This window comes from Meleagris gallopavo, chromosome 3 (assembly GCF_905368555.1).
Source record: "Meleagris gallopavo chromosome 3, MGAL_WU_HG_1.1, whole genome shotgun sequence".
In the NCBI taxonomy this organism is placed as follows: domain Eukaryota; kingdom Metazoa; phylum Chordata; class Aves; order Galliformes; family Phasianidae; genus Meleagris; species Meleagris gallopavo.
In genome coordinates, this window is record NC_139406.1 from 9,083,038 (window position 1) to 9,110,152 (window position 27,115).

General features: G+C 41.1%; 1 protein-coding gene across 1 annotated transcript in view; it reads right to left on the reverse strand.

Moving 5' to 3' along the window:
- PHACTR1 (phosphatase and actin regulator 1) overlaps positions 1-27,115 on the reverse strand; it is a 275,348-nt gene that overhangs the window by 16,581 nt on the left and 231,652 nt on the right. The window contains exon 9 of the mRNA XM_085220191.1: positions 2,184-2,239. Coding sequence (XP_085076317.1) covers positions 2,184-2,239 — 56 coding nt within the window. The remainder of the gene's footprint in view (positions 1-2,183; positions 2,240-27,115) is intronic.

Genomic DNA, 27,115 nt, shown 5'->3' on the forward strand with positions numbered 1-27,115 from the left:
TCTGCTTTAACTGCAGAGGAAATCCTATTTACTTCATCTGGAAGAATGCTGGGGTTTCTTTTCGGTGTGTGCTGTGAACTGGGCTTTTGCAAACAACTTGAGCTATTTACACAGAGAGTTTGAAGTCTTAATTATTGCGTCCTATATCTCTTCCTCCTTAGGTTTCACTGTATCTATCAAAATTCTCAGAAATCTAGAGAAAGGACACAAAGTAATTCTGTACTGAACAGACACTATATTTACTTGTTTAAGAGTGGAATATTATTTTATGTATTTTTTAAGTTCTGTAACTATTTTTAAATGTTTGTCCTATTGTGCTTCACCAAAAATTATGATGCCTTGAGAATACCACCTTAGCTTTTCCTGTGACTATGATGTTGTTTGTCTACCAGGATAGACATGGTTTGGGGCAGATGTGTGCTTGGAATCAAGATAAAGAATTCAATTTAGGAAATAAAGTATAGTTCTGGATTCACAGCAATATTTTCAGGTACATTTGTGTCATTTAGGAGCCTTTACTAAATTCAGAAGGAAACTGATGAGGCTCAGAGGATAATTCCCCTGAAAAACAAAACAAATCTCTGCGTGGAAGAGATTAGGAAATCTCTGATAGGACCCCAGCTTTGGTCATGTCACTTCTCTGCTTCAAACAGTTCATCCAGAGCTGCTGCCTGAGACGCCTTTTCCTTCCCACAGCCCCTGGCAGCCACTCGCACCAGTGCCAGGGCGGTGTTTACTGGTCACAAACCAGTGCCAGGTGCTGCATGGCACGCGCTGCTTCATGCTGGTAGCCAGAGCCAGGATGACAACATGAGCTGTTGTCATCTGTCCCCATTAGCCTGAGCTCATTGTTGGTCACGTTGCAGGTTCCCCCTCCTCCAGCTGTCCTGATAGCCTCCGCCCCAACGCAATCACAGAGGGATGTGCCACCAGTTCCCCAGTTTCTGCCCCTTTGAAGGCTGAACTCCCCCAGCTTCTGGCACAGGAGCTAGGGATGAATAGTAGGAGCATGGCTATCACAGGCTGACACAAAGAAATGGCTTTCCTGGCAGCCTTGGGCTCCCTGCACTCTCTTTGCTGTCTACTCTTTGCTCCTCTTTGCACTGATAGTAGTGTGTCTGTCTTCCCTTGTCTGCCACGCATGACAACATGAACAGATGAATAACATATAGGAGTTTGATTCTGAAGAATTTAATCAATCCTTTCTGCTAATTTCCAGAGAATCTGTCTTTTGCTACCACACTTCTATGATTCTGTGCAAGTCTGTTGTTTGAACAACAATAGAAGACATACAGTGGACCAACCTACGATGCCCTTTTAAGGTACCATTTAGGAATACTCTTGTCTGTGTTCATTTTTAAAATTTTCCTGGAATGAAGGATTCACTAACTTAAAAGAGGAAGAAGTTGTTTATTCAGTTCCAAAGTATCAACAGTAATGAGATGAACAGCTTTGTGTTCCTGTTAAAAATCAAACACTTCAGAGTGAGTAATGAAATGCATTTTTTTTTCCCTATTCATTCACAAGATTACAAGGTTTGTGCAAGACTCAGTCCTGCTTCTCTTGGAACTGGTGACAACAGATCTAGTAATGTAACTTAGCACAGGCTCTCCAAATGGTAGTCTGTCTCTTTAAAATATACTTTAATGATCTGAGGATCTACCAGTAAGTTTTTGGCTGATTTAAAGGAAGAGTTTCAGGGGAACATTTCACTGGAATTATCCCATGTAACACAGGATTCTTTTTTGAATTAAATAAAGGCTCCACCTAAGTCTAGATTGCTGTGAAGGTTTTTAGCAAAACTCATCAAGCCATGCTCTAATGGCTTTACCAGCTTATAATGGGATGCTCGTATCCGTGTGAGAGCAGCACAGAAAGGCTTTTCAGAATGATCCTCTGTTGGGAACAGGACTTGCAAAAAAGATTCAGTGTTGTTTTTTTTTCTTTCCCAAGGGCTGTTCATTCATGTGAATTTTCTGACTACGATTTTAATGAATTATTTCTGCAGCTCTGAATGTTGCTGCAGACTTGCACATTTACTTGCATTTATGATGCACTTCGTTTTTATTCGTGATGCACATATGGAATAGCCGATGTTTTATAAAAAGAACCCACACAATATAAATCTAAACTAATGCAAACTAACTGCCTTCAGATTCAATGTCAGTAGTATCAGGACTTACGTTTCAGAATGTTCCTCTGCTCCAATTCTTCAGCTGTCGGCCTCTGGCTCAGTCGTCTGCGAAAAAAGTCCAAGATCAGTTTCTGGACCATATCACATCCTCCTCAGCTCACTGTCTTTGAGAGTTATTTTGAGGTGTGAAAGGCAGAGCAGAAAGTGCCAACACTGCTCCATTATGCACTTGGTGTGCGTGGCCCATGCGTGACACAGACCATGCTTCACTTTTGCAGTTTCCTCTGTGTTCAGCCCATGAAAGACGAACTATGTTATGTCATCTTAGGCACAGCACTCCCACCCCTACCCCAGGCAGAGCTGCTGGGAGTTAAGCTACACAGATGTCTTCACTTAATTTCCTTCCTCCCATGCCTGCTTCCTGACTCGCACAAGCATTTCTAGCTGAGACCCTGCTAACTCTCTCCCTGCCCTCTTGTGAGCCTCCAGGCTTGTCCAAACAGCATCTGAACACGCAGGCAGCCTGCAGAAAAAACAAGGGACAGTTTGGCAGTGCTGAGGGCAGAACAATAGTGGCACTCCTCCTCCACTCCCCTCCTCCTCTGGTGGCTTGTATTAAACCTTACAGTGAAGATCAGCATGACTTGCTTGTCAACCTGTAGGACAGATTCACAACAAATGCAATCTAATTACAAATGGGGGCCCTGAGAGCAGAAACAATCTGAATATTCAGAATACAAAGCAAAGCAGAAAAGCACAAAGGGATCTTGGGGAAAACAAAGACAACCACTGCGATGACATCAGAAGTCAACACTGTTGGGCCTGCTCCTGCTCTCACCAGGCTCAATGGGAGTTTTGTCAGTGCTGCCAGTGACAGGACACCGCCTTCTCATCCCTCAGGCATGGTCGTTCAGGGAGGTATCCAACAAGGGCAGACTTCAGAGCCAGGGGATCACGTCTGTACCAGATAGTTCAATACCCCTGCTTCGTTCAGCAGCCTCTGGACTGACCTCACCTGGTGCACAGGGCTGGAGCGCATGGGATGGGTAGGAGCCTCACCTTCTGTATGAAGGCAGAAGCTTGGGCAACTGATTTTACACAGCCTGAAGATTTCTGCTATCAGAAATGATTCCAGCTGCACTGCCTGTGGGGCCATTTTCCATCGCTAAGTCAGAACACGGCCCTATTCCAGTACAGAATTTGGAGTGACTGGCTTTGCCTCTTTGCCATGGCACATCAATCATGTACCTCACTTGAAAAAGGATCGATAGGGACAGAAACTTGACATAATTCAGAAGTAAAGAACACCTACAAAGTACATGGAAGATGAAAGTACTGTTCGAATGCTTGCTATTACCATCTTTAAGATACAGTAGCTGTTGCTAATGGAATACTTCATCTCAGTATTAAGAAGAAATTAAAGCTACTATATTTCTATCGGCAGTTGAGAATCAAAGAGAATAAATTGCCAAGTTTAGGTCCACTAAGAGTTTCTGCAGAAACTGAGTTATATGAAGCTTTTAATCCACCACACTGTGATGTTTCTCAAGAGGAAGCATCAGATGAATGTTCAGGACAGACTCCATCCATCCACCCAGTGTGCAGAGCTTCTATAGAAACAACACAATAAATGTGGAGACGTCAATCTGAAAAGAAGGCTTCCAAAAAACTCTTCCTCTTCCAGAAGAAAATAATGATTAAAAGACTCAGCTAACAGGTTTGTCAAGAATGGTTCACATTGGACCATTTCAAACAAAAGGCAGAGGTTTTGTCTATCTACATGAATGACTGACATAAAAGAGCAAGTCTTCCATGTATTTACTTCTCAGTATCTGCCATAAAGTAGACGAATTTAAACAAAGTTTTTACTTCACTGAGTCACTGCTTCTACACTGAGGTGAGGGATTTCCTCCAAGTGTGCCCTACACATGTATCACCATCTCCTGTGCAGCTCAGAGACCTACACAGTATGCAATTCTTCCCTAAGATGCCCAGTAGGGGGTCTAGTGAAAACCAGTCAGAAACACCTGTGCTCCCCATCAAGAATCAAAGCATTTTATGGATGCCATAAAATACTTTTTTCAGGCTGCAATGTACTCCTGCCTCAATGATGACCACTGGTCTAAAGGGATGAAGTCACGTGGTAGAAAAAGCCATGGTATTTTTGGTAGATGCAGTCTAGAGATCAAGAGCTGTTCATATTCACAGGTTGTGGGTAGTTTCTGGACTCTTAGATATGCAAGAACTGAAGCAAAACTTAAGCAGTAGGAATAAAATAACCTTGCAGCTTAATGAAATCATGACCAGTCTTTACAGGGGAAGCAGTGAAGGGTGAGGATGGCAATGAACAGCTCTGAAAGTACCTGGCCTCCAGGACTGGTGTCTGCTCTTGATTTTCATGGACAGCTGCTACATTCCCATTTTCACCTCATTTTGGGTTGACTGGGCCTGCTCCCTCACTGTTTGTTTCTCTGATGAGCAAAACAGTGAAACAACCCCTTCCTTCTCATCCCCGCTATCACAATTATTTTTCTCGTTCTCCTGCTCTTTTCATTTCATTTCTTTTGCTTCCACAGTGGGTTCCATCCCCAAAGTATCTTTGAACTCTACAAACTCCTCTAACTCCTCAGAAAAGCCATCTTTTAGTTTTTACTTTTTCCCTCTTCACTTTTGGGTTTGCTGTAGGTTGGGCAGCTGTTAACATTTTCGAACATCTCAGTTCTAGGTACTATCCTATAAATAAATAAATGCTAGCAGCTCTTGCTTTGTTATTGTGGCTGCAAAGGTAGATTTTTTTTTCCCACACCTAATTTCTGTGTACCATCTCCAGTGCACGGTTGTGATCTTAGCAAACAGTAGATGTGATAACTCCACTCTTTGTCTTTCCTTCCTGTGTTGCGCAGAACAAAAATATTAATGAAGCCCACCTAGATCGCAGAGGCTCATTTCAGAGGTCTGATTGCTGGATTGCTGCTGTGCCTTCTTTCATTTAACATCACAGGGGCTGCATGAGGCTGTCAAGAGGCCAGAGGTCAGGAAACAAGTGTCTAATTAGCAGCACAATCAGAACAAACAGGAGAAAAAGGAGGTGAGAAATGATGTGGTGGCAGACCTCCTGCAATAGCAAATGAAGGAACTGCTTATGAAAACTATCAGAATCAAGTGGGATGTAAGTTATTGATTGGAATGGAAGCTCTGTTTTGTGGAGCTGCAGGAGTGTAGATATCTGACCAAGGAAAAGACAGGCCTTAGAAAGCACCAGCCTTTCAACAGTTCTTTCTGTATTTAAAGACCTTCATGTAAACATGCTTAACCATGTGTGAACATGCCATGCTTTTTATTTTGTAATAAACATCAGGCATTCGAGACGGTAGGGAGGCATGCTTCTTGTAACTTGTGCTCTGCAATGTGTTGTCTGTTTTACACTTCACACGTTTTTGTGGTATTGGTAATAGTGGTTTTATGAATACACTGATAAAGATTTCCCTATAAAATAAATAAATAAATAAATAAATAAATAAATAAAAATCAAACCTTCTTGAAATTTCTGTTGACATAAAGAAAGCCTTGTTAAGATTTCACTGAAAATATAATATTCAAATGAGATGTCAGTGAAAAATAAAAGTTTGCTCAGATTTATAAAAATAAATGATGGCAAACTAATTTTCTGAATTAATTCCCTACAGGATGAAAACACACCACAGTCTTTGTGCTAGCACTACACAGTGCTCCTTTCTTAGTAAAAACTTTGCATGGTGTTTTTATTTCATTTCCATTTTTTTCTTTCTGCTTTCTTGAACTTGTTCTGGTCAGGGCTGAGCACGTCATGGTGGATGACCAAGAGTTTGGGGGCAGGAGGGACAATCCCTTGCAAAGTATACTGCCCTCAATTTAAAGTATTAGCTGGTGGGGATGCAGTCTCTTCAGGGAGTAAGAAGGAGGACAGGCAGCATTTTCACTGATGGATGCTACTGCTTGGAGCCTGCACAGTCAACTCAAAACTCAGAATGGGAAGTTCCTGCTTAATGCGACAATGTGCAATACAAAGAAATACTGGCTGTACACCTCCCCAGGCAACAACAAAAACTTAAGAGTGCAGAGCAGGCTAAGCACAGTGATGCTTAGCTTGCTCTGCAGTGTAGTCATGCCCAGAGAGCTCTCAGGACAGTGGCCATCTATCTGCAGAGATGACAGCCCTTCTGTCTGGTAACACCTCTGAAGCAAGGCACTCCTGACTGCCTAGGCTGTCCCCTGACTAAGAGTCATGGGTTTTATCGCCGCAGTCTCTTGCAGTGCTGTGCACGAGTTCAGAGAAAGACTTGGTTAATGTCATTCAATGTATGGTGCTGGATTGGCAGTTTTTAGATGTGTAAAATTCCTCTTTGTCTCTTTTCAGAGAGCAAGAACACATAAGAGCTTACAACGGAGTCATCCGTAAGTATAAGAACCGGATCCAGAACATGGCTTGCTGGAAAATGACACCTCATTTACTTGCCAGGCTTGTTAACTCCATGAGTTTGCAGATACAAGAGGCAGAATCCAGCAGCTCTCCAGTGCTTGAATGGTGACATCTGGCAGGCATGACCCTTGAGCTGCAAACAGGTCACAGGTGGTCACAACAGGGCATGCAGAAGTATAGAGAGGTGCCCACAACACCACCAACATATTCTGGAGCTCATCCATGCTCACAATCTGTTCCTACGGTATAAATCACCACGACATCAAGTGACTTCTGAGTGCAGGGGGTTATATCTTCTGGAGTAACTCTTAAATTAATTCTCTAGAAGCAAATCTTTTTACTTAAGTGCATCTGGGTTCATACCACCCTAGAGATTGCTCTAACAGAGGAGCTGGGCACATGAGAAGGAAGCTGCTGCAAAGAACTACTTGTCGCATAGCTCTTTAGTTGGCATAAATGAGCACAACTGAAGCCAGCAGAGCTGCGCTGATTTAAATCAGCTATATAATTCAACATGAGGAAAATTCAATGGCAGTAAAGAGTCTTACTATTGCTTAATTTAGCATGCCTTTCTCAATAATAGTGCTGATAGCAAAGCAATATTGATGAAGGATAACTTACCAGGGGCTCTTTGTAATTCCATGACAAATGCAGAAAATTGGAAGATGAAAATGGATGTGAGGAAAAGCTTTTATTTGCTTGTGACAGTTAACTGTTAGCAAAGGGCAAGAAAAAAAATGACCTCCTTTCCTTATGCCACTGCACAATGAGCAAAAAATATCTGTAAGCTCAGCAGCTCACCTTCTCTGAACTGTCAACCCAGATACTGTCAGGCAGACTTAAGAGTCTACAGAAAACTATCTTTCTCCTAACAGGATTTATAAAATGGGATTAACACAGTTTTATCCATCAGTGAATAAGCTGAAGGGATATTAAATAGAAAATCTCTACCCAAAGAGGAAAACCTAAGACTTATACACCATTACGATTTCTGTACTAGACTCCATTAAGATGTTGGCTAATTTGTAGGATACATTATCTCCTCCTCTAAGCTCTCCTCCTTGTGTGACAAGTCTTTTGGTATCAGTCATGGTAACATTCTTTATAACTGTTTTTCTTGAGAAATTAAGGCAATAAAGCCATAAGGAGCATTTGCCACGACTCAGTTACCATGTAATGACTACTCCTCACTTCCCCATTGATTCTAAGCATTCAGCCTCTTGGAGACTGTAGTGCTCCTGCAGCTAAAAAGAGGCCTGTGATAAGAGTAGTCTACAGGGGGCAGAGACTCCTGGTCACCCCCAGAAGAAGCACCACTGAGAGAGTCTCAGTGAGAACTATTTAGGAAATTTTGGTAGGATGTGCTTGCTTGCAGCAAAAAACAAAAACAAAACTCAAAATATCAGTTGGAGATTTAAGTACTTCCTGATGCTGCCTTTGCATCTCAGTTTGTTCCTTGGGCTGCACCACCTGGTGCAGGATAGACAGAGCAGTCCCATGCTCTGAAGGAGAGAGGTAGCACTTGGGCTTAGCACCTCCTCTGAGTGCACTGCAGGAAATACCAAGTGGTCCAGCACATGAAACAACAGAATGACAGCTCCTATAGCATGTTTGCAGACATGCATCTAGAAGGGCTCTGCAAGAAAATAACATTTTCAACAAAAAATGCTTCAGATTTTAATTTAGGTTTTCAGCAGCCTCCTTCTGCTCCTCAAATCATGCTTATTCCAGACTTTGCTTTGTGTTGAGAAGCACAATCAGTATAAGCTTTAAATCTCTACCTAGTCTACATTGCTGTGAAGACTTTAAGGAAAACTTATCAGTACTTTTTCTGCTTACTCCAGCATCTGAATAGTGGAAAATAAAACCAAGTGGGCACTTTGTCTAAACCTTTTTTCCATTCTTTAGCCCTTGTGAATCATTCTAGACTCATTGCTCAATGTATTCTGTTTAAGCTGACTGAGGAATTGATTTATTTTGGTTTTGTTTACTCTTGGGAAGTTACAAGCTCCTCACAAAACAATAGGCTGTCCACATTAGATCATTTTAGGTCTCCTGGGGAAAGAGAATCATGTTCAAAATGGAGATTTCAACAATTCACTGGGCCTACATTAAGCTAAAATCTTGTCTACCATATACAGAACACATTTCCATAAAATACCTAAATAAAGCAGGATCATCTTGCTCTGTGAACTCTGCATGTTATGAAATTAAAGGAATGACTAGATAGTCCTATAACTCTGAACAGAGACAGGGTTATACACCTAATAATGACGCATCCAAGTCAACAATCTTTTATAAGATGAAACTCCTTTTATAAGAGGAGTTTCCAGAGAATCTTCCTTTACAAAAGAGGCTGTGGTATCACAATGCACAGACCTGCTTTTCACCAAGGAATTATCAGTTTCTTATTGTTTTCTCAAGATAAAGCCACGCATTTGCAAAAACTCAGACTTCAGCTCCTTTTTCAGTAATACTAACTGCAAAAAGCCTACTGATATCTTGAACACTGCAAGAGCACACAAGATAGTCACACAACTTGAGCTCTAAAATGGAGCTTCCTCTGTTTCATTATCACATTGTTTCATTATCATCAGACCTTTTAACCAAATGCTAGCTGTTCACATAAAATACCACCATAAAAGTTTAATTTTGAAAAAGGGCATGGTGGAATTAGAAGTTGTACCATATGAGCTTTGTAGCATTAGCTCTCAAATCTCTTATCCCTAACCCCAACAGCAAAACGCTCAACAACTGTAGTAGGAAACAAAGAACAATCTTTTTTTAGAAGAGAGGACTTACTATGTATCTAATTCAAGAATGTATTTTTGGAACAGTAAAAATTGGATATTTTTGACTACTAAAAATGCAGAAGGCTAAAGAAAAAAAACATTCAAAAGTGGTAGTGATTGTCCTCCTGTGAAGCTTTGAGAAAAGACATCTGCTTCTAAAAAAGTAGTAATACTCAACTGAAAGCTGATTTCACAAAGTGTAATTCACAGTTCAAGGTCAATCCATTAATGACTTGAATGAATAAAATGGCACTGTGAAAATCAGTCTGATTTGAACAGACGTGCTTGCTATCTACAGGCATGATTGTGGCTACTTACTTTTAGAATCTTTTCTCTCTATAGTTACGTGGTTTTATGTCTGTGAACAAACATAACAAGTCTTTAAAGATGTATTTTTTAAAGGAAAAATTTGGAGGCTAAATCTTAGAAACATTATTTTCCTTACTCCTCGTAAGACATCAAATTTAATATTCTTTTTCTCCAAAGATCAGTGTTTGGAGGCTTCTCCTACTACCTCCTGGCACTTAATTTCTCAGTTTTGAGGTGTAGCCTTTGTACTTGGAATCTGTAGAATACCAGATCCCATTTGTAAAAGTGTCCTCCATTTTCTGTAGCTGAAGATCTAGGACTATCTTAAGGACCAAACAACAGACCTGACAGAATCCCAGATACCTTCACTCTGTCAACCAAACAAGTTGGTTGGTGTTTTTAGAAACTTAGATTGAATAAATGTGGAGTCTCCCTCTTGTTTCCTTGACTGCTTATTCCCATAAAAGTTACTCTTGAAAGTACACTCATCTCCAAGGAAAAGTTTAGGTAACAAAGTCCACTTCCACCTTCACAGATCCCTCTGCCCTGGCTCCTGATGTTCAGGGAAGCTCATTCAAGCAAGGCTTGATACAGGAATAAAGCAGTTATTCTTGTACAATGTGTAGTAGCCTAGAGATGTGGGTAGGAAGCAATTTTTTTAGGCAGGAAGATCTGTGGGTTCAGTGAAGAGAACTGTGCAGGGAAGCTGAGATGAGTATGGGAGCACAGCTTTATTTCTCAAAACTCTAAAATCCACTGATCTTTTCCTCCTCTGACAGTTCTTCTTTGAGATATCTACAGCTGTCACAGGCTTACATTTTGCCTGAGAAGTAGTTGCTGGCTCCAAGGAAGTGCTAAGAACTGGGGCACATAACAGAAGAACCATCTTTTTTACACATTTGATTTAGCTAGCATGAAAGTAAGACCTCCTGATGAGCCTTTGTGTACTACCACGTTGATGTGGTGATACATACGGAACAACATGATGATGTATCTTCATAACCTGTGCATTAGTAGACAGATATCTTACACTTCTGGCACTGTAAGCATGTAACTTACTTAATTAGAAAAGCAAAAGCAACCTATCTTCTAATTTATATAGCCACTTGCACAACTGCAATCTTAAAAACACCAAGTCAGAATGAGCTAAAACAGGTAAGCAACCAAAATTGCTTGATAGTCCAAATGATCTGTGAATTTGATGATGAAATTAAATTCAAAATACAAAAAGATGTTGATTCTAATGAAGCAAACTTGCATGGAAAGTTTTTTCCAATTTGCTGATGGCAGGCCCAACACTTTTATGGCTAACTTGAAAAAGTTTCCTCTGTTATTGCAGCAACAATTGACCACTCAAAAATGGAAACAAACAGAAGACTTAGGTATTGTGTTGTTTTGTTAAAGACCACTTTACCAGCATTAGCATGAAGAAGGGCAAGTAAACACTAATGCACAAGTCAAATTCATCTCCAAATACTTTGAGTATGGGAATGCAAAAAAAAATCAACTTACTTTCTGAGAAAAGAATCACAATCTAAAACACTCGGTGACTCGGAAAATCTACCATACACAAATTCTAAAGAAACACTTTCATAACAGAAGTTGGCAGTACCAATAATGCAGAACCATAACAATTCCGTTTCTGGGAGAAAGGATGCATAGGAAATAGCATGGCATCCATGCTTTGGCTTGTTATTGAAGTGGAAAATTCCTCGAACAATTTTGAGAGCTTTAAGAGTGATTAACTATATTGTGTCAGTGACATTTCAGTCTCCCAGACTATATAAAAGGCAGGCTAGCTTATAAAGAGCAGTGAATTATTGCAAAAAGTTCAATTGGAGATCGAGAATTAGGCCTGGGTCAAACATTTATGACAAACAGTAAAATTGCCAAAAATTGAATTCCAGCAGGTCAGAAACTATGTACAAGATGAGGTCAAACTTGGTGAACAGTTTCGGCTGAGGAAACAGTTTACTAGACACTACTTAAAAGAGCTTAAGAAAGCATTAAAAATACACTGGATAAAATATTTGGTACTGGCCTGAAATTGTATTTTTCATTTTGTAATAAAAATTTAACTCCTCACTGTGCTATTTTTATTGTTTTCTCTCCCATACTTGTTACTTATTTTGTTCCAGCTGAGTACCAAATGTGAAAAACTCCTTATTCAGCCAACTACAGTAGACAAAACTCTTCTTGCAGTAACTGTGACAGCATTTACAAGCACAGATTTACTGAAGCAGCTTACAAGGCTGGCTCTTCCCAGCAGCAGCATTGCCAGCTGCAGTGCAGATGTCTGGGTCATTCCTGTCCATTTAACAGTCACATCTACATCTGGGCTACCTGCTGATTAGACTGAATCTTTGCATGTATTTTACAACATTGATTCTTTTGTATCTGCCTCACTGTTTGCAAATTCAGTTCTTATCTTTCCAGGTAACTACATGTTTCATCACCCTACCCAGAGATTTTCCTATCCTCTAAATTCCCACCTTGTTCAAGGACACAACCCATCCTCTTCCAGATGGAATATATTTAACACCTTAACTACCAGGGTCTACTTCTGCCCCTATGCACTGGCAAAACCCAGAAATATATATGTGTATATTTAAATGGCAGCATCTCCTGAAACATCAGTGAAAACAAACTGCACCCAAGGCAGAAGATACCAAGAATGGCTGGTTTAAAAAAAAAAAAAGAGACATTGTTCACCTGTCTACCCTTTAAAAACACACACTTTAGGAAACTGCATGGCTGTGATTTTGACAAGGTATCAGACACTATCTAATCAGACTTATATCACCATCTTTACATTTAAATCTGGCCTAAAAGCATGATGACAAGACATTTTTTTTCTTGGGAGAAGTCTTGTTCCATCTGCATTTTATTCTCTTGCAATTACTGAGATGCGTATAATTACCCTGAGGCTAAATTTGGACCACAAAGTGATAATCCTTTTTTGTTGCTTCATAAGTATTTCCACAGAAAAACAAATGGAATGTTATAAAGAAGCTTATTACACTGAATAAGGAATTAGCAGCAGGAATCAATAATCTCCAAAGTAACACAGATCCTCTTTCCAGGCAGATACTCTTTACTTCAAAACAAACGGAATCAAACACAGGAACCAAAACATTTCCAGGGGGATGCATGTGATATGCTGAATAGGCTGCAGTCTTTCTTCTTTTTATGCACAGTGCTTTTACATTTTTCCCCTGAAGTTTCAAGGGATTGGTTCAATGCCCACTGAAGTTTCTCCAGTGTCAGTTTTCCAACTAAGATCAGGTGTGTGTACACATATTACCCAGCTTCCTGAGACACTCTATCAAAGTAAAAAACTGCTTCACTATCACATTATAGCTGCTGAGGGGAGAGCAGTAGCCTTCTTTCTTCCTTTTTTTTTCTTTTTTTTTTTTCTTTCTGTTTAATTAGAACAAAGTTGAAGAAACAACCAGTTACCTCTTCTTGATATAACATGGGAGAGAAGCTCATTCCTGTCTTAAATAAGCCATTGTTTTTTTGAGCTCCTTACTGATCCAAATAACTTATTTAGCCAGCATTCAGGCAGAAGGGCTAAAGAAGGTTATTATTTAGAGTGCTTTGTATGTCAGTTAAGCAAAGTATGCCTGTTTGTGGCTGCTGACAGGTCCATAGGAGAGGCCTAGATTTCTCTGCAGGGCACACTCAGATGACTAGAGATGCCAGAACTGATAAAATTCTGTCCTAGGCATCCAGTGCACTGTTTTTGTGTCACTGTCTTGTTTCCTGCATCCCCAGCTGAAGGCAAGGAGAGGGGGCTGAGTAGAACTGGCACAGTTACCCAGATAAAATCCCTTCTGAACGCGTACTGATACACAAAATGTTGGTAAAACTGGAGACTGCACTTACTGCTGTAAAAGGCTGCAGATTGGTATTAAAACGCACTGCCCAGGATGGTCTGTGCAAACAGACACAGTGTCTGCTTCCTAGTTTTGCTTGACTTCATCATTAAAATGCGCAGTCTCTCATGCATTGGCATTGAGCTCAGCCCCTTCTTCCAGCCTCTGTGGGCCAAGGCCATGCGGACTTGCTTTCTGCTTTACAAGCATACTAAATTCACATCTGTACCTTATAGTTTATTGGGTGTTAAGCCCACTTTCATGACTGGAGGTTATCTTGTGCTAATAACAACTTTGCTCCTGCTTGGCAACAGTGGTGCTCTGCATAGCCCAGCTAATGAACACCAGCTGCTAAGAAAGGAGGGAAAAATGTCTCACAATTACTACAGTGTCAGATTGGTTTGAACAGTGTTAGTGGCAAAATGTGTATCAAATACATTTCTCCGTCCTACTTCCTATTAGATATATTAGAACATTACTTTATTCTGCACTATTGGAGATCTTTGCTGTTCTAAAGATAACAGACAGCAGCACTGCAGGCTGCCTGGGACATTTCTGAGAGCAACAATCTCTTTTTCCCAAACAGAGATAGAGCAATAAATTGCTGTTTGTTATCTCTGGAACAGAAAGTTTGGAAGCAGATTACCTTTTCGTTTCAAAATTCTGCTTTGGATAGTCAGAAAAGCTAAAAAAAAAAAAAAAAAAAAAAGGAAAATCTGTAAAATATACAAAGAATTTGAAAATGAGAATTTGCAATGGCAGGAAAGGACTGAGAGTATGGGGAAATGCAGGGCTGAGGGAAATGTTTGTTAGAAGTTGAGCATCTGGAGTCGATTTCCATGCAAACACAATGTGTCTGTGAGATGTTCTTGTTCAGAAACTGAGTTCTGGTCATTTTTTCCACACAGCAAAGCATGAGGACTTTGGTCTTCATAGCTAACCCAATACTCTCTTGTAACTGAAGTGAGCTGGAGACTTTTACTGTCTGCATGTGATAGTAAGACATTTGTCAGAGCTTGTGACCTGACTAAATTGTCTGTGTTGGCACAGCCATTGTGGAATAACCTAAAGCAGAATAAAACATTGTAAGAAATTGTACTGGAATAGTTTCATGAGACATACAGTAACCTTAGAGTGGGGGAGAGGGCAGAGACTAAGAATTTGGGAAGGTCTGAGACAGAATTTGACTGCACTGCCACAGGCAGATGAAAATCAGCCAACAATCCTGTACACTTCAAGAAGCTAAGATGTTGCCAACACTCTGAAGACTTGTGCAGCTTTTTCTGATGCCTTACACTATCATGTGATCACTGAATGGTTAGGGTTAAAGGCCCTGTTCATGCAGGACCGCCCAGAACATGTTGCCTGAGACCAAGATCAGATGGCTTATTAATAACTTTGAGGGAGAAGACTGCACAATCAGCTCTAGAAACTTTTGCCACTATACAGTTTCCATCACAATAAAAAAGAGTTTCTTGATGTTCAGATAAAATCTTCTGTGTTTTGATTGGTGACTGTTGCCTCTTTTCCTGGCACTGGGCACCACTGAGAAGAGTCTTCGCTCCATCCTCTTTGCATTCTCAGGGATTTATACACGATAAGGACTCTTCTTCTCCAAGACTAACAGCACCTCCTCTTTCTCAAATGTGAAATGTTCCCCTGCACAATCATTTAGTGGCCCTTTTTTAGAATCCATCCAGGAGCTCCCTGTCTCTGTTTTACTGGAGCGCCCAGATCTGGGCACAGTAGTACAGCTGTGGTCTCAGGAGGAGAGGGCAAGGATCACCTCATCAACCTGCTAGAAACACTCCTCCTAACTGTTACTCCTAACTATACTGTTATCCTCCAGCAAGGACGTGTTGCTGGCTCACCTTCAATTTGTTGTTCACCATGACCACCAGGTACTTCCCTGTCAGGCTGCTCTCTGGCTACGTGTTCGCCAGCATGCAGTGGCTGTTCCTCCCTAGGTACACTACTTGGCACTTCTTGTTGAACTTTATGTAGCTCCTGTCAGCCCATTTCTCCAGCTTGTCCAGTGCCCTCTGGATGACAGCATGAACCTATGCAGTAGCTGTCACTCCTCCCAGTTTTGTGCAGCAGACAAACTTGCCAAGGCCAGTCAATTCATCATAAAAGTTTATCAAGTTGGTCAAGCACAACTTCTCCACAGTGATTCCATGCTGACTGCTCTTGATGACATCCTGGTCTTCCATGTGCCTGGAAATGGTTTCCAGGATTAGTGATTCCATCGCTTTCCTGGAAAATGAGGTGAGGTTGACAGGCCTGTAGTTCTCTGGGTCATCCTAGAGATAGGAGGTATGTTTACTTCCAGTCTTTGGGAACTTCTCTTGGTCACCCTGCTTGTTTAAAAGATGATTGAGAATAGCCTTGCAATACCATCAGCCAGCTTCCAGCACTTGTAAGTGGACCCTTTTAGGGCTTAAACATGTCCAGTTTGCTTAAGTATTCCCTGAACTGACTTCTTCCACTAGCATACATTTTCCTTGCTCCAGATTTTCCACTTGTGTCTCAGACCTGGGACTCCTGAAGGCAAGCTTTGCTAGTAAAGACAGGAGGAGAAGGCATTAAGCACCTCATCCTTTTCCATGACCTGTGTCATTAGGTCTCCTGCCTCATTAAACAGTGGTCCCACATTTTCCCTAGCCTTCTCTTTGTAGACTATGGCATTAATTTTGACATTATTTGAACAAATTTAACGTATCTTTTGACATCTTCAAACAAATTTAATTCCATTTCGGCTTTAACTTTCCTAAATTCATCCCTGCATGATTGGACAGTGCCTCCACCTTCTGTATGCTTCTGCTTTGTGTTTGAATTTGGCCAGGAGCTCCTCATTTATCCATGCAGGCTTCCTGGCATTTTTGCCATTCCTGAGCTTTGAGGAAGCGATCCTTGAATATTAAGCAGGTTTCTTGGACCCTTCCTTCTCTTAAAAGTTCTAACGCTGGCCTTAATTCTTAAAACATGAAATGTCAAGTTACAAAGAAACAGAACTCGGAGAAAGGCAAGATACAATGAAAGGCAGGTGGTACAACCAAATTTGAGGCAGTCAGCTTTGCAACAATGAGTGAGGAAGCTGAGACAAGAGAGCTGGCATGACTCTCATTCCTCCACTGATGACTTGCATTTCCTCATTGCTCTCTTTACATCTGCTCTAGAATCCTTTAGACAGAGGTCAAGTACTCCACAGTGCCTTGAACTGGAGGGTGGAGGTGGATATACTAGCACTACTAAACTTTGAGGAGAAATAAGACAGAATAAATACTTAGAACAGAAGAATTAGTCAAGGGAAAGGGGAATAAAAGTACCCCCTGAAAATGTGCCACACATGGTAGATTTTGGAGGCAAAAATCAGACATTTTCACTGCTGCAGAGCATCCTTTCAGCTGTCATATTACATTAGAAAACATGATGGGGCCCTGAATGCAATAGAATTAGTGCAGTGTAAAATACTGGCAGCTGTTCTTATCTGCAGTAGTATATTAGACTATTCACTGGTCTACAAGAGAAGATGAAATTGATGGTGGAGTATTATAAACTACAATATTTATCTCAGAATATATGACTACCTGAAAGAGAAAAGGGTTAAGGGAGACAGCAAAGGGTCAGGAACAGGAAAGGGAGGGATTTTCTGGGATGGTTTAGCCCCTGGGACATCAGGCACCTGTTTGTCTAAGAGGAGAAAAGGAGGTTTTTGGAGCAGCTGGAGAATGTCTTGGGGAGAGCATTCAAGAAGGAACTGAACTTTCAGCCTTGAGAGTGATGTGCAGATGAGATAAGTTGAACCTAGCTGTAAGCCTGACTCCAAACAAAATGACTCCTGCCTGGCAGGCTGTCTCCTTTTACAGCCAAAACCTGGATATGAGGATGGGGAATTCCTTACACTGGAACAGAGAATGCTTTAGGAAAGGCAGAGATCACAATTCAGGTGATCCCATTTCCCAGAACAGCCAAATAGTCCAAATGCTCATTGCTTACACTGCTTTGGGCTTAGCTGGAGGTGGACCAGCCGATTGGGCCATGAAAAAACTTTCATGGCAGATGGCCCAGAACCTTTCCCTGCAGCTTCTGCAAAGACCTCCTGAAGACAGCATTTACTTGAAGTTTGCATCACCTGGGATGCTCCCCAACAAGGTCCAGGTGCAACTAAACTGCCATCTGCCAACCCACCAGACGACAAGGGTTCCTAAACATGCTGCCTCTGCCTCCCCACTGGTAGCATCATCACCTGGCCCTGTGCACATGAAGAAGAGAGACTTGTTTGAGTGGTGTTCCCTGCTGAAGGAATGGTCTGGCATCTTTGCAGCCTCTGCTGTTTGAGATCAGGGTCTGCTGCTTGCACGGCTTGCTTTTATATCAAAGACAGTTGATTACAGGGAAGAAAGATGATTTCTGTCTTGATTACTGCAACAAAACGAATTGTGAAGACCTTTCCAGAGCACCAAAGAACTTGTATACTCTGCAGGATAAATCGTCCAGCCTTGCATTACAGATGCTTGCTCATTTAGCAAATACAATATATTAAATGCTTATTTTATTAATTACTCATTAGCCATCAGTGTTCTGCCTTCTGAATTCAGGGATGTCAGTGAAGAACCATGTGGCTGAATTTACCATGGTGCTAAAATATGCTTTTGCTGTAGTTTGCTGGTTTTGCAAATTATTCATCAGAAGGGTGAACAATGAATATTAAAGATAGCATACTTAGAGATACATCGATGTGTTCTACTGAAATTGAGAACACTTCCTCTTCTTTAATGTTATTAACATAAACAGTAATTTTACATGATCGAGTCTGAGGCTAAAGAATTTACTTTAATCCCCACATATGGTCTGCAAAGTGGCTTTGAATTCCACTGCACTGAAATATGAGCATAATTCTCATCTGCACTTACCTTTAGAAGACCAGTTGGAGATTTCCTGCATGTATGCAAAAAGTTTCTTCATTTCCAAGTGATCCTTATGTTAAGACTATATATTAGGGAAAGCATGCAAAGTTCAAACTTTGCACCAGGTGTGCATGATAAACTAATTAATTAATTAATTTTCTTGACATTGGTCCATTTGTCCAAAAGACATTTAATCTCATATAAAACACACATATATATATAACATTAAATTCTATTAACAACACGGTCAGTTGTTCCAACTTATTTCTATTTACTCACATACAAAAAGCCGAGTATGGAATCCCCATGTTTCTGCATGTAGACATGACCATGCATCCAGCAGTTCAGCTTGTGCTCACAGTAATAACCACAGTACACATACATAAGCACATGTATATTTAAAAGCTTGTAAAAGCTTTTAAAAGATGTTTAAAAAAGCTTTTAAAAGATTGGAGTCCAGATGAAAAATTGGTTTTATGTGCCTAGCTCCTTAAAGTGGGTTACCAATGTTAATCTCCTGCACATGTATTGTCAAATAGGATATAACAAGGGGAGAAATACAAACAGTAACTCCAGAATCTGGGTATGGTTTCCTGCGTCCTCCCGTTGTCTTCCCAGTACAGGAAAGACATTGGCATCAGGCTCTCAGGACTGGGGAGAGGCCAGGGAACCCCACATCCCAGGACAGACAGAAAGAAATGCTTTTGATCAACGTTAAGGAGAGAGGGGTCTGAGTTTTCTTAGCTGCTGTAGCTGCTTACTGGGCACATGGAAGAGGACAAAGCCTGGCTTTTCTCACAGGTGCTTGGTGGTGGAAGGCACCAGGCCCACATCTGCACTGCATGTGCAACTCCCAGCTAGGCCGTCCCATTTTTGTTAGCATTAAACAGCAAAAGAAAAAAAAAAAATCTTTCTAAAGCCAGAACATAACATCTTGAAATTACTTCCTAGTTTGGTTCAATTTTTATTAATATTTGTCATACTTTCAGTCAAGAGAGCACTGTGTGGACTCTACATGGCCTTTTGTTTACTGGAGAAATAAAAGATGATTTCTATTACTGACATAAGCTATTTCCTTGTTACTGCCACAAGCTTTCATTATATTATATACACACTATATATCACCATGAATAATTTTGCCTGGCAGGGAAATGTGGCTTCCTCTGAGGTAAAGGCTGACAGTGATTTGACAACTAAAAGTGACACTACAATCAATTCAGGACAGGAAATGAAGGATACCACACCCCATTGAATTTGCAAAGGAAACAAAGGTAGACTAAATATATTTGTTGTCAGAATAAGTTAGATTTTGAATACAGACTGTAGGAAGAATTAGGGGGCTGAAGTGGATGGAAAGTCTGAAGAGGAAATTGTAACTAATGCATTCTGGTTTAGATTCTGCAGAGAAAAGATGGGAGAAACAGCTGCTGTGATGAAAAAACAGTGACTTGTACTGCTTCTATGAGAGCAGGGAATAGGAGTAGTGAGAGATCCCAGGAATAACAAATACCTTCCCGGACTGGCAACAACTCTGACCGAAATGATAATTCTGATGCTGAACAAATACTGTCCATTTTTCCCCAGTGGCCACCTGGGTGCCTCTGGGGAGACCTTGCATTCCAATGCTGCTTCCTGCTGCTTGTTGCCTACCATTAAGAGATTTCTCTTCTCAGCATGTCTTCTCCTCTATGGTAACATAAATTGTGTCTGCACATTTGGTGCCCCACCTTCTAATGTGAAGAGACACATCTGCCCAAGGAGAGACTACAACCAGCCAGACTGAATCCAGTCTGCAGAACTTTTATAGATAGAAGGCCCTGGCTGAGCAAAACTGGTGGTGACAGGGATTCATCTCATCCTGAGTTGGAGCTGCAACAAAGGAGAGGTCACACTGCCGAGGCCCATCAAGATCATGGGTCAAGGACACCGTTCATCCCATAGGCAAGGGAGCATGTAAGGGTGATGTGTTTTGTGGTGACAGCATCACCTTTTCCTCTCCAGATTGCTCCACTGACCTTTTGCCATAGCAAATCATAATCATAAATTACTCAGATGAAGCAAATTCCTATTGTTTATGGTTTGAACTCATACACCAAAACAACAGTAATAGAATCATTTGTGATGTTAGACTTGTGTTTTTCCATGATGGATGCTACCTATGAAAACTGCTGATAGATAGAGACAAGTCTGAAACATATTCAGAAATGAGGATCCTTGTTTTACTGAGACAGAATTAGATGTCTAAAAAGATCCTGATACCTTGGTGCTTTTTTTTTTGAAAGCACACCAAACTTGCTATCAATGAGAGTTTGTCAACTAGTAGATTTTTTCCAAAGTTCATAGGTACATATGTACATTTGGAGACTTCAGAATACCTTAAACATACTTATGTACATGTGTGTATGTATCTTTCAGTCTCTTAGGTTAGAAAGACTGTAGAAGACACAGCCCTTCCAGAGCATTTTAACTACAAGGCCACTTTTCCTTTCAGAGCAACACAGCTCACCAGGATAACAATAATAGAAAACAGGGCTGACAAGGGTGTTGAGAGTTTATCTCATCCATAGCCCTACATAGGACTGATATCCGTTCAGCTGTATTTACTCCAGGTGTTAAGCGCAAATGTGTAATGGTAACTCATTTTAAATTCGTTGCCCATACATAATCACCTGTTTTTGCTGCCTTCGTCTGGTGCTAAGGCCAATTTAGATACCTTCTTGGTTCGGCTTCCTCACAAAGTTTAATAGAAGGGTACATAACCACCATTTTCCCTGGCTACCAATGCAGCTAAAACCCAGGCTCAGGCCTCTGCAGCTTTTTCCAGTCACTCCCATTCATGCATCTAGCGCTGTCGATCCTCCCCTCTAATCCAGGATTCAGATGAGCTTGTTTACCACAATCCCATTTTCCATGTGATTTATCCCCAGCACCTGATGTATGAAGAGGCAAGCAACACACAACACACGCTGCAGTTCGAGGTTAGGGATGAGCTCTTGCTTTAGGCACTTGTTTTTCTCTCATTAGTGAAAGCTAACAATAAATGTGAGAATTGTAGACGTCAGAGGTAATTAGGAAGAAATTATTTCATGTTACCCAACAAAAGGAGGCCTGTGAATAAAGCTTAATCCTACTGTCTGTCCACTCTTTCTATCCCTAAATGACTCTGAGTTGAAGAGGAAACAAAATGCTCTCCACAGCGCTGGATGAACAGCGGTTAGGAGATTCAGCCCTAACAGGGGCCATCTCGTTTCCATCAGCTGGCTGAAAAAAGCCTCCCCTCAATGGGACTGCAACACAGTCTAAATAATTAATTGCTTGAAAGAGCCGAGTCTCTTCACCACAGAATATTTTGATAAATAAAAAGATCTCTTTGGATTATTCATTCCCCTCAGGGTTCTGAAAGAACTGTTGTGCATTTCCAGAGGCCAGGTACCTTACAGTCCAGCATCCAAGGGAGACGTGACTGTGGTGCTACGGAGTGGCCTGTGCCCTGCCATGGCCGTGTACCACTGCCAGTCTCAGCATTTCCTCCACATGGCAACACACTGCTCTCAAAGCTCAGATGTATTTTTTTTTTTGTCTGAAACATCTGTTGATGTGAGAAACGAGAATCAGGAGGCAAACTTAGAGCAGCCATGCCAGCACACCCCCAGCACGGGAGGAGAGTCCTGCTCTGCCTGCTGACACCTGACACAGCATATGGACGGGACAGAACTGGACTGTCTTCCACGAGCATTATGTTTAAGATGGAAAGAAATTTTGAAGACAAGTAAAGAAAATGATCCAACTACCTTTGCAGATCAGCTCTTCCTTTAACATTGGTAATATCTCTGTCAGCTTCACTGTGACTCTGAAGAAGATATCCTGTACTCATATTGCCTAAATTTTCTACTTTTCTGTATGGTTCTTCTGTTTACAAACATTCCGCAATGCTCTTTTTCCTGCACACTCACCCTCATGCAGAGAGACACAAAGATAACTGACAGCTGATGTGAGCAAGTGCAGAAACCTCACAGCAGCCACATGACACTTAAAATCGATGGCAATTTTTTATGTGTGTGGCAATTCACCAAGTCCATTTCGTCTCAGGATTTGTTTCTAGGCAGTGTTTTTCAGCACACCTGGGGAAGACATAGTATTGATTGGAGAGTGTGGAGATTAAATTACTTTTCTGATCAAGATGGTAGGCAACCATCATCTGTCAAACTTGCCACTCCATAACAAAGATGTATGACTTTTCACACTACATTTTTAAGTCACAGACATCTTCCAACTATTACCAAAGCATCAATGGGACAATATACACATCTGGCAGGTATGTCTATATTTCATATGTACATATTTACAGCCAGATGCATAAAGAGACAGTCTCTCTGATCTATCTTCCTACTTCCTATTCTTCGTCTTGTGATACTTGCAATATGTTATTTATATTGCTTCAGATCAATATTTTCCACTTGCTGTTGTAGGGATAGCATCCCATCATGTATTAAAGAGTGCATAAATCTAAGGCTCTACAATAAACAGCGCAGTGCACTACTGTATATCTGTCAGCGTGGCTTGCCACTGACTCACTGCCTTAAAGCCAAAAAAACATACACAGTAACACACTCACAGGGCTCAGGAATTGGATGTCCATCAATCAAAGTCATAGAAGAGGCAAAAGGTAATGTCAGGAAACTTCAAGAAGATACTTTCTTATTTATTTGTTTCTAAATTAATTATTTTTGTTAATGTGCAGAAGGCTGCATCCCTACTCCATCTCTCTTTGCTTTCACAGGCGATATGGTTAAATATGACTCCAACAACTGACAGCTCTTGGCAGTAGCACAGCGCAGAATGCAAAATCTTACTGGATTGCCTGAGGCATCTGCTGATGATCAGCAGCAGTCTCCTGACACACTCTGCTCACCTGGGTAGCCTTTAATCTTCCCTGCTTGTGACTTGCAGTCAACCTGTCCTGCACCCTAAGGTGGGCAGGAGTATATATGATGAGATAGACATGACACTGATGAGATAAAGACTGTATCGAGAAACAACAAGGTCCCTTAACACCGATTCTTACTGTTAGGCAAAGTCAAGCATAATATTCTATATTATCAGATCTTTTGTATAATTGTTTGACCTTATTCCAGGAGGTTTGAAAAGCCATGAGGGAAGCAATTCAGTGAGAGCAGATAAGAACAATGCCATGCATTCTTCAAAAGCAGTGGACCAAAATCTCAGTTTCAAGACTCTTGTATCTAACTGCTGATGAGCCTTTTTGCTACAGTTTTAGACAGTCTCTCTTATAGGATGAATGACAGATTGCCCCTAGTCTAAAGACACATGTCTCAAGGTATGGCAGAGGTGTTGTGAAAGACATGCAAAGAAACAAGGTCTTACCAGATCAAGGGAACACAGAGTCCTCAGAAAAGTCTGGAGCAGTGTATAACTATAAAGAAATATACAGACACATTTTCTCTAAAGGGCTTTTGTGCTTACTAAATAATACATCGACAGAAGAAGCTTGTGTGATCTCTTAAAATCACCACTATGATTTCTTGGGAAAAGAGAAATGCAGGGACTGGCACTGGAACACTTGTCTTGGTGGAAGGGGATAGTCACACAATCTCTGGAGACACGCAGCACTGCTGTACACTGCCTATCAGTGCTGGACCTCCTCCTTGCCAGAGGCTCCTGACAGGCCATGTCTTTGTCACTGTACCAAGAGTCCCTCCAAGATCAGTTCCAGTTCCTATCTGTATCCTGATTTTGCGATCATAGCCCAGAAATACATCAGTCCTCTCACTGATTTCCACTGAAAGCAAAGTTCAGTTCCTCCATCCTGCTCTAACCTGAATGACTGGGGAACCGGTGCTTCTCTGAATGTTAGACAGCCAGAATGACAGTCAGAAGGCAGAAATTGGACTTCTCCCTCTGCTTGCTAATATTCAGGGCCTTGTTTTACCTTCTATTTTTCTTTCTAGCTTATGGCCACTTATATGCACTTCTTGTGTAGCTTGTGAAGATATGCAAGCACCAGAGGGATGAAATGGAGGAGGAGACTGGGAGAACCTCAGCAGGCAGAGCAAAAAGAAAATTATACCCACTTAAAGATTTATTTGTGCAGATGGTCTGCATTTCAGAATAGAAGTTAATGGAACTATAAGGGTTTTTAACAGCCAAGAACATGGTCTCTAGCATTCGCTTCCTATCCCCAAGTCATGTGGTTCTGCAACTTAATTCACTATTTTTGCTTCTGGATGCATAGTTAAGTGTCACATTTTGGAGGAATCCATTCTGGTTTGTTTAGAAGAGAAGGTCTTCTAATTAGTTGCTGCAGTTGCTGACTGCCAGAAAACAGTCTATGGTACAGGTATGTTTTGCAGTAAGATCAATTTTTGCTTGAGCCTGCCTTTTCTGAGCCTTGAAACAGGATATAAATCAGTGAAACAATACATTAACATGAATCATAGAATCACAGAATTGTAGGGGTTGGAAGGGACCTTTAGAGACCATCAAGACCAACTCCCTGCTAAAGCAGGTTCCCTACAGTAGGTCACACAGTTAGGTGTCCAGATGGGTCTTGAATATCTCCAGAGAAAGACTCTACAACCTCTCTGGGCAGCCTGTCCCAGTGCTCTGTCACTCTGACAGTAAACAACTTCTTCCTTGTGTTAGTACAGAACTGCCTGTGTTACAGTTTCTGTCCGTTGCCTCTTGTTCTATTGCTGCACACCACTGCACCCCGTCAACTTGTCTCTTGCACTTTACATACTTATAAACAGTTATGAGATCTCTTCTCAGCCTTCTCTTCTACAGACTGAAGAGTGCCAGGTCTCCAAGCCTTTCCTCCTATGGGAGATGCTCCAGGCCACTGATCATCTTTGTCAGCCTCTGCTGGACTCTTTCTAGGAGATCCCTGTCCTTTTTGAACAGGGGAACCAGAACTGGACACGGTACTCCAGAGGCTCATCAGGACAGAGTAGAAGAGGAGGATTACCTCCCTTGATCTGCTAACCATGCTCTTCAATGCACCCCAGGATACCATTGGCCTTCATGGCCACAAGGGCACACTGCTGGCTCATGGCCAACCTGTTATCCATCAGGACACCCAGGTCCTTCTCTGCAGAGCTGCTCTCCAGGAGGTCAGCCTCTAACTTGTACTGATGTATGTGGTTATCCCTCCCCAGGAGCCTACACTTGCTCTTGTTGAATTTCATCAGTGGACTCTGCCCAGCTCTTCAATCTGTCCAGGTCTTGCTGAATGGCAGCACAGACTTCTGGCGTGTCAGTTACTCCTCCCAGCTTTGTATCATCAGCATCCAGGTCACTGAACAAGACTGGATCCAGCACTGCTCCCTGGAGAACACCACTAGTTACAGACCTCTAACTAGACATTGAACCACAAGTGAAATGTTAGCCTAGTAGGCCACAACAGTCCAAATTTGTCTCATGACTAAGCTAATACTCAGATGTGTAGTGGGCCATATTCTGCTGCAAGATGCAGCCTCTGCAGCCTCATCCTTGCAACTGGCCCAATATTAGCCAGGACACTATTTTGCTAACTTGGGAAACAGCTACGTGGTTAAGCCAGCTTGGGAGTCTCTCTACCAGCTGGCAGATGCAATAGTAAAATCATAAATTTTTTCTGCAGCCACTGCTACTTTCTGCTACTTTTAAATAAGATACGATCAAAAAGCTCTGAGTCAAGTTGGTTCTTGGTGCAACTCTAACAAGGCTGGACAATAGTTGGGGTGATTTTGGTCCAATGCAGTATGCCAGTGGTCAATCTCTCAATATGCCAGTCTATAAGCTTCTTTTAAAATAACATTCTCTTTATAGTACTAAATCTTGATTTACCAAATGGTACAGCTAATGAGCTCTTCTAAACTAAATACTGTGAGGATTATGCATAAATACTGAAGTACCCTAATCAGCCTCTTGCTGAAAATTATTTGATCCATTACAGACAACAATAACTATTTGCTGAAGTTTTTATTTTGCATTTTTTACTTCTGTAAGTAGCATATGTAATTTCATTGGCTGGTTATTTTAAACCATAGAGGACCATTGGTAGAATAGCACAAATCCCTCTGAAATCCAAAATTGCCATCTGCAATTATATTCTGCATCTCACATCTTCTCTAAGGACTATAAATGCTTCACCACTTTAATTTTGCTTGGCATTTGCATTACTGTGGGACAATTACTAAGCAATGGCAAAAGACAGATGGAGTAATGAAGTCTGGATGTAAAGAAATATTGTCCAAATTTAAATATTCCCTCTATTTCAATCTAATATTTGTCAGCCTGTATACACTGATACATCACATTTAGATAAAGGCACTGTTAAGATATGTACCCTTCTTTTAGATGCTGAGACATCTGTGTTTTTTTGCATATTAGAGAAAAGTGGTTTTCTCCTTTTATTTCTTGATTATTCAAAAAGTTGAGATACTGAATGGTAAACACTTGTCATTAAAAGGTCAGAGTGAAAAGTATATTTTTCCAGATAAGGCTACTGGAATTCTACCAATTTCAGTGATATTACACAGGTAACAAATAAGAATGAACCAGCAATAGCTCAGCTATTTTTTTGTTTGTATATACACAATTTTAATTATTGGAAGCATATGTGATTACTTCTA